The sequence below is a fragment of the Paralichthys olivaceus genome, chromosome 4 (assembly GCF_024713975.1).
Source record: "Paralichthys olivaceus isolate ysfri-2021 chromosome 4, ASM2471397v2, whole genome shotgun sequence".
NCBI classification, from domain to species: Eukaryota; Metazoa; Chordata; class Actinopteri; order Pleuronectiformes; family Paralichthyidae; genus Paralichthys; species Paralichthys olivaceus.
This window is the reverse complement of record NC_091096.1, coordinates 27,910,900-27,919,706: the sequence shown is the minus strand read 5'-3', so window position 1 is coordinate 27,919,706 and position 8,807 is coordinate 27,910,900. Positions and strand designations below refer to the sequence as shown.

The 8,807-nt window shown below is 40.1% G+C and overlaps 1 protein-coding gene across 1 annotated transcript; it reads right to left on the bottom strand.

The window, feature by feature from the left end:
* Positions 1-662: 662 nt before the first annotated feature.
* LOC138407364 (girdin-like) lies at positions 663-4,058 on the bottom strand. Its single transcript, XM_069522863.1, has 3 exons — positions 3,898-4,058; positions 2,429-3,812; positions 663-1,598 (listed from the first exon to the last, which is right to left on the bottom strand). The coding sequence occupies exons 1-2, from the start codon at positions 3,907-3,909 to the stop codon at positions 3,405-3,407; spliced, it is 420 nt and encodes a 139-aa protein (XP_069378964.1). The 5' UTR covers positions 3,910-4,058; the 3' UTR covers positions 663-1,598; positions 2,429-3,404.
* Between the last annotated feature and the right edge of the window lie 4,749 nt (positions 4,059-8,807).

The following is an 8,807-nucleotide window of genomic DNA, read 5'->3' as shown; positions in this document are numbered from 1 at the left end:
ATTTAGTTTTAGTGATTCATTTATACAATGCATAAGAATGCTGTACTCCTCCCCAACAGCGAGGATAAAAATTAATGGGAGCCTTTCGAATCAAATAATGCTACAACGAGGATGTAGGCAAGGTTGCCCATTAAGTCCATTACTTTTTAATTTTTTTATCGAGCCCCTTGCCCAGGTTATCAGAGAGGAGACGGCTCTGGTGGGTATAGATGTGGGAAGTGTACAGAACAAAATTTTTTTATATGCGGACGACGTCCTTGTCACAATTAAAAATCCTGAATCTGGTATCCCATTGCTTATGAACATCCTGGGAACGTATGGGCAATACTCTGGTTATACACTGAACGTACAAAAAACCCAAGTCTTGACCTTCCGTTTTAAGCCCTCAAAGCAATTGATGGGCAGGCACCAATTTAATTGGCACCAATCACAACTTAAATATCTTGGTGTCTCATTGACAAAAGACCTTTCACAACTATATGATGTTAATTATAAACAGATAAATAAGAAAATATATGATGATCTGGGCAGGTGGAGCTTGCTCCCCCTCGACCTCGGCAGTAGGATTCGGACAATCAAAATGAATATTCTCCCAAGACTATTATACTTATTTTCAGCACTTCCAATAGAGGTTCCTGCAAAACAATTCAGAGAGTGGGATAAACATTTCTCAAGATTTATTTGGAACAACAAACGACCAAGGGTGAGATACTCAACTTTACAACAGCCGGGGGAGAGGGGTGGCGTGGCCCTGCCTTGTCTTAAAGATTACTATCTGTCAGCTCAGCTGAGGTATCTTGTATGTTGGTGTAACCCATCTTATGAGGCTAGGTGGAAAGATATTGAGCTATCTTTAATTGAAATACCTATCCAGTCAGTTCTGGGTTGCCCTGGTAGGTTTAGTGATGTTCACCAGCTACATAATCATTGTACTAGTTTCTCTCTGAAGATGTGGTCAGATGTAGTAAAGAAATATCAGCTCTGTAGAGAGATTGGAGTGTTGAGCTGGCCTGCATTCCATCCATACTTCCCTCCAGCTTTACAGGACCATAGGTACAAACAATGGACTAAGCGAGGAATCACCTCCTTCTGTAGGATAATAAAGAACGGAAACCTAAAATCTTTTGAGGATTTGTGTAAATCTTATGAGTTGGGTGAAGAAGATTTTTATCGTTACTTACAGATCCGCCACTTTTTTCTGGAAACAATAAAGACCCCTAATTTAACTGAACCCTCGAAAATAATTAAAATTTTTATAGATGCTTATGCTTCCAAAAGTACTAAAGGTATCACTGGAAAACTATACAAAAGCTTTACTTTATTGAATAAAATCTCAACAGATTATATTAGACAACGCTGGGAAAAAGAAGCTAATATAGTAATTCTAGAAGAAACGTGGCTTCAAATTTGGAAAAATCAATCCACTTCCACAAACTCTTATTTCTGGCGAGATTTCTGTTGGAAGAATTTGATGAGATTTTTTATTACCCCTAACCAGACATCAAAATTTAGCAGTACGCAGGTCTCCTGCTGGAGGGAGTGTGGCGGGATTTCTGCAGATTGTGTTCATGTCTTTTGGTCTTGTCCTTGTATTCTGCCTTTTTGGAGGGGAGTGAGAGAGTTAATTGTGGAAACTCTGGACATAATATTTGACTTTTCTTTTAGCTGTTTATATCTTGGAGAACTCCCTGAAGGTCTCAGTAATGGAGACACATACCTAATGAAGATTTTCATGGTTGCAAGTAAAAAAGCAATTACTAAATGCCGGCTCCAGAAGAATCCTCCTACCATGAGACTCTTAACAAACATTATAAACTCCATCCAGGCAATGGAGAATTTGACTTTTGTGCTGCGGCTTCAAAAGGATAAAGGAGAGGAATACTGGAAAAAATGGGATCGCTACAAACATAAAGACTCCTGATTCTATCTCACTCCATTCCAATCAAAAGCGAGAAATATCTGTATTTTGTACTGCACCTATGCTTAACTTCTTTATACCTGCTTCCAAATGTGTGTACTGTCGTGTCCTAGCACTCTTTTGTTTACTTGTTTGTTGTTTTATGCTCATATGTAAAACGAAAAATAAAGTATATTAAAAAAAAAAAAAAAAAAAAAAAAAGAGGTTGGCAAAATTCACACTTATGCAACATTAATGAAGATGGAGTTTTGAGACCATGTGGCTGAGATCACATGTATGTGTTAAGTTTGTGGAAATGAGTTTGTGAGGTGTTGGTGCCAGGTTAAAGAAAGTAGTTAGATGCATGCAAAGAAACTGATCAGTATAACAGAACTAACATTAACTTTCAAATAACATATTACCAAATATCACAACAACACAATTCAAACTTATAAACATCACATGAAATAGAAATAGGACTAAACAGTCCTTTGCATAGCCTAGCGTAATAATAGAGCCCAGTTGTGTTACCCGTCCATGAAAAAGAGGGAAAGTTCCTTTTTGGATGTGCTGTTTGAAGTCGAGTGAAGTGGTCTTGTTGGTTTGTGGCTCCTGTTGTGCATCTGCTGGTCAGACCTTGTGTCGTGGCCAATTGTGCTGAAGTTCTTAGGCAGGCTCTCGCGTCACTGCCTTTGGAAGGTTTTAGCAGTCTGCTCCAGGCAGGCCTGCTGGAAGCTAATTCAGAGGAACAAACTTCACTCTTTCTTATTCAGGTACCAGTCACAGTCACTCTCTTCTTCATGGGGTACATCGAGTGACACTGCCAACCACTGGCATAATATATATTGCAGTCACACGTATATACCACAAAAAGTTTACGGCATTACGTCACCAACTCAAATTTCTTCTGATTTTAATTTGTAGTAATGAGTAACGAAGATGGTTAGGAGAAATGTCTTGGAGTAAAAGTACACATTTTACTTAGGAAATATAGTGGAGTAAAAGTGAAAGTTGTCAGAAATAAAAATAACAAAGTAAAGGACAGATATGTGAAATTTCTACTTAAGTAGAAATGTAAAGAAGTATTTGTACTTCGTTACATTACAACACTGGGTAAGGTCAGCTCAGGTGCTGTTGGATGGGCGCTGCTGACTACTTCCAACACTGTGGTTTTCTCAACCCCAGAGCGTGGCGGATTCTCTTCCAGAGTGAAGTCTTCTTTGGTTTCTCAGGGAGAACACTGGAGAGAGACTTCTCCTCAGTGACATCATCCTTACTCTCTCCATTGAGCTCCCGACTGGAAACATCAGCTTCATGACAGTGGCAGACCACATTGTAAGAAGCTTTGAGCTTCATCAGCTCTTCTTGGAGAACCTTCTTCTCCTGGAGCTCAGTGTTGAACTTCTCCTGGTTGGTAGTCTGATTTTGACAGACCTCATGATAAGAATCTCTGAGCTTCATCAGCTCTTCTTGGAGAACGTTCTTTTCCTGCTTCTCCTCCTGGAGCTCAGGCGAACTTCTCCTGGTTGGTAGTCTGATTCAGACAGACCTCATGATAAGAAGCTCTGAGCTTCATCAGCTCTTCTTGAAGAGCATTATTCTCATCCTGAAGCAGATCGCTGGTTTGAGTCTCCTTGTCCATGGAGTCAATCTTTTGGCTGTGAGCTTGCCTTTCCTCCATCTCTGTCACCACAAGCTCAACCCTGCTCAAATACCTTTTCAAAAGGGCCACCTTCTCCTTCAGAGCCACATTGTCCTCTTCCAGAGCCTTCACCTTGTTGCTTTGTACAGCCAGTTTGCCATTGTGGGCTTTAGAGTGAGCTGTCATTTTCTCCTTCTCCCGAATCAGAAGCTCATCGTTCTGTTTGAGCTTCTCTTTCAGAGCCTTAATCTCAGACTGCATTGTTCCACATGCCTGAAAAATAGAAACATGGAATTCATTATTAAAAGTCCACTCAACACAACCTGAACATACATTTCTAAAAAAAAATAATTCTTACCAGGATTTCCATTTTGGTAAAGGGGGATTTGTAGTTATGAGAGCAGTGTCTTCTTGATGAATTTTTACTGAACAAATCAGCGGTTGTCTCCGTAGGCAGGATTGTTGTCTTCACTAATGAGGACTGTGGTCTTCTCAGTTGACGGTCTGTTATTTTCACAAGCTAATAACTTGAAGCAAGGGAACTTGTTATTTATGTTTGGTAGTTCAGAGGACCAAAGAAATATCCTTTAATGTCTAGAGTTTTTGGTTCTTTGATTGGATTTGATAAGGATTTGCAGGCCAGCAATCCCTTTGATGGTTGCCGCCACATCAATCATCAAAGAAGATTTTTAAGAAGCAACCGTTTCCATGGCAATATTTATAACTGCACAACATGGCGGCCCCTGGGGGTTTATCAGGTTGACTTCTATATGATGCACATCACTGCGGAGCATACACAAATCCTGAGCTAGGCGGCTACTATACACATGTCGCACTGATAGCTAATTGATCCCTGTCTGAGACTGAGGTCAGTCTCTTGACCAAATGAAGAAAATCAATCAAGGATTTCAGATCCATTAGATAATGTGTGATATGCTTGAGGGAATTAATGAAATATGCTATGAAGTGTTAAATTAAGTATGTAGATATGTACATAAGCATCAACAAAATATAAGTCTATGTGTCAGTAGGTACATAGTGTGAAATCTTAACAGCACAAGCATTATAAAATAAATGTAGTAGGATGAAAATAAAATAATGAAAATGGAAAAAACTGTAGAGCAGCTGTAGTCAACTACTTTACCATCACCGGGAAGTGGGTACATTTTTGCAAACTAATTGTTGCATTGTGTGTCACTGAGAGCATGGGGAATTGTGCATTTCTGCAGCATGTTTGGATTCGTGTTTGTAAAAAATGTGTGTGTGTGTTTGTGTGTCAGGAAAGTGTGGACCTTGATGCTGGCTGGTTTCTAAAACTGATGCGAAATAATTGAGAGGATGTATATTTACATGTTGATCTATGTGATTTTAGTGTGTGAGAGCTATTGATGCACAACACAGGCACTGACATTCTGTGATTAAGCATTGTATTGTTGTGTGTTGTTCATGTGTTCAATGTGATTTGACACTGCAAATAAAGGTTTCATATTTTAATTTCATTCATAGATTCATGGCTATTGAGCAGTGCTTTGTGAGTGTTGGTCGAATACTGTCACTGGCATAAAATATTAATGAAAATGCATATTATTAATATATGTATGTGTGTATATTAAATCAATACAATTGTCAATGCTTCTGCATATGTGTTTGACTGTTTCCATTTAACTTAATTTACTATGTTCCACTTAATACTGGGCTAAAAGGATTGTTTTATGTAATATTTATGTCTTTGTTATTCACATTAGTCATCCAATCATTACTGATTTGATGATATAGAGCTCAATCTGAATGCAGACAATTATTTCTTCAATGCAAAATATATTTTAAAAATCTTGCCTCCATTTGTTTACATATGATAATGAACAAAAATAATAACCAACAGATTTGACACATCTCACACAATTCATTGACCCTCAGCATCCAGCCCTTCATCAGCCGTGAGTGTGGCACATTATGTCATTCTTTGTCGTATATGGTCATCAATAATTTAATAATAATTTATCTCAGACTCCCTCTCCGGAATCGAACCCTGAATCCCCGTTACCTGTGGTCATTGTAGGCACAAAAAGTACCATTGAAAGTTGATAGGGCAGACATTCGAATGAGACGTCGCCACCACGAGGGCCAGCGATCAGTTCGAGGTCATCAAGTGTCACCAAAGCAGCCGGGGCACCACGGGTCTGATAAATGCACACGTCCCCGAAGGTCAGCGCCCGTTGGGGAAGCGGAGAGCGGGCGGGGAGTGGAGTTTGGTTGGGGGGGTGGGATTTTGCGGAAGTTATTTTGCAAAAGGGGTAAGAACTCGTACATCGCCTGGTACACTGGCGCTGACAAGTAGAAAAAATTTGCTTAATTTTGCCTTTATACACCAAATTAAAGATTAGACTCTCCTCTTCCCAACAATATCAGCTTTCCACCCTAGCACAAACTGGCTGCTAGTAATCAGACATTTAGTGTGGTCCATTTCAGGCAGCTTTCGGAGCTGGGTCAGAAGTCAAACTTCTTTCACTTACAATGTTTGAACACTGCTGCTAATGTGTTTAAACATGTTTAGGCATGTGCAGGAATGTGTTTAATTAGTTGTAACTTCATAAAAAAGGACTTTATGGCAAGTAATTACATATCGTCACAACCTCACTCAGTCTGAGAATCATCATCACTGGTGGTGCACTTTTCAGCTTGAGTAAATTATCTGTTAATCTCAGGCAGGTCTCTCAATACAGCAAAACAATTCTTTACAAACTACTTTTCTTTCAATGGTCTTTTTATTAATGATAAAATACATATAAGACAATCAATGCACAGGAAAAAAGTTTTTTAGATTTTTCGTACAACATCCATAACACAAAACAATCCCTTGTCAAAACATCCGGACATGGACATACTTAAACATCTACTGACCAAAAAAAAATGTAAATAGACAGAATAATAATAATAAAAAATAAAAAAATTACAACCACGCTTGGAAAGATAAAAGATTAATAAATTTAACAACTGAAAAAAGCACAGCACAGACACCACCAAAAAAAGGTGAAATACATGAAAAATAGATACATAAATAAAATAGATAATAAACATTTAAAAATAAAAAAAATAAAAGGGGGGGGGGGGGGGGGGGGGGCTACTCAAAAATTATTGTTGAAGGTTTTTCATAAAATACCAAGAAGGGGCGCCATATTCTGTAGAATTTGTTTTCTGATCCCCGAATAGTGTATCTAATCTTCTCTAGATTCATGCAGGATATCATGTCTCTGAGCCAATGTGAACAGCAAGGAGGAGCTGGGTCCTTCCACTTAAGTGAAATAGCTCGTCGGGCTAGTAGAGAGGCAAAAGCAAGAAAGTTGAGCATAGCTTTATGTAAGTTCAAATCTGGAGCAATGCCAAAAATACCAGTCAAGGGATTGGGCTCAATTCGATGATGGAGGATATCTGATAACGCATGGAAAACCAATGTCCAAAAGTTACCTAAAGAGGGACATGTCCAATACATGTGGTAGAGTGAGGCAGGTGCGCCTTTACATTTATCACATGTAGTGTCGACATCAGGATACATTCGCGCTAATTTGGTTTTTGATATGTGGATTCGATGCACTACTTTAAATTGTAAAAGTGCATGTCAAGAACACATAGAAGAGGAGTGTATCCGATCAAGCACCGAGTCCCATGTGCCCTCTGTAAAGGTGTAATTTAGGTCTTGCTCCCAAGCAGTTCTTATAGTTGCCACTGAAGAGCAGTGCAGTTTGGAAATAAGGTTATATAGATTGGACAAGATACCTTTAGAGGTGGGGTTAACAGAAAGAAATGGCTGACGTGCTGACGTATTGCGGTGAGCGTATTGTGTCACTTCCGGTGTTAGCTACTGTGTGTTGTATCGGTCTCTTCTCCTCTTTGTCTCTCACTGTACCCTTTCACATCCTAATCATTTACGCTAATTCTGAGTTGCTTTCATAGTTGTGCTATCTTGACTTGTCGCTCGTACACCCCCTTGTCTCAGCGACTCGTTGATAAAACCACTGTGAGCTACACACTACCCGTTAGCTAAAGCAATTTAGCATTAGCAGCTAACGATGGCTTCTCCCTCTCACTCCCCTGCTCTCTCCTGCTCAGTGTGTTTGATGTTCAGTCACCCTTCTGCCTCCTTTAGCGATAACGATACATGTGTTAAATGTAGCTTATTTGCCAGGATGGAGGCGAGGATGAGCCTTTTAGAGTACCATGGAGAGTAGATTGTGTAGCGATGTAGTTAGACAGTCCCCAGTAGCCGGTGCGAGCCACATAGCTGTAGCTTCTCCAGCCCCCCCAGCAGTTCCCGAGCAGCCGGGAAGACAGGTGGGTTGGGTGACTGTGCGAAACAAGAAGCGTAGCCCTAAACCGAAGCCCCAGGTTCACCACCAACCCGTTCACGTGTCAAATAAATTTTCCCCACTCAGCGACACACCCGCTGAGAAACAAACTCTGGTTATTTGCGACTCTATTCTAAGGAACGTGAAGTTAGCGACACCAGCGACCACAGTTAAATGTATTCCCGGGGCCAGAGCGGGCGACGTAGAGTCCTATTTAAAACTGCTGGCTAAGGGTAAGCGTAAATACAGTAAGATTATTATTCACGTCGGCAGTAATGACCTCCGACTACGTCAGTCGGAGATCACAAAAATCAATATTGATTCGGTGTGTACATATGCAAAGACAATGTCGGACTCCGTAATTTTCTCTGGACCCCTGCCTAATGTTTCCAGCGATGACACGTTTAGCCGCACGTCATCCTTTCACCGCTGGCTGTCGAGGTGGTGTCCAGATAACAACGTGGGCTTCGTTAACAATTGGAAAACTTTTTGGGGGAAACCTGGTCTGATTAGGAGAGACTGTATTCATCCCACTTGGGATGGAGCAGCTCTCATATCTAGAAACATGACGACATTTGTTAGAAAGTCCACACCGTGACAATCCAGAGTTGAGACCAGGAGGCAGAGTCGCAGTCTTACACGCTTCTCTGCGCCTCTATTCAAACAGTCACCATCACAATGTCCTATAGAAACTGTGTCTGCCACCCGACCACCTAATTTCTTTAAATCAAAAGTACACAGGAGAGGGGTGATACACTCAAACTTAGTCAAAATTAACACAGCCAAACCATCAGCTAAAAACATAACTATAAAATGCGCTTTATTAAATATCAGGTCACTAAATTCAAAATCTTTACTCATAAATGATCTCATTACTGATCATCAAATAGATTTATTATGCTTAACCGAAACTTGGCTACAAGAC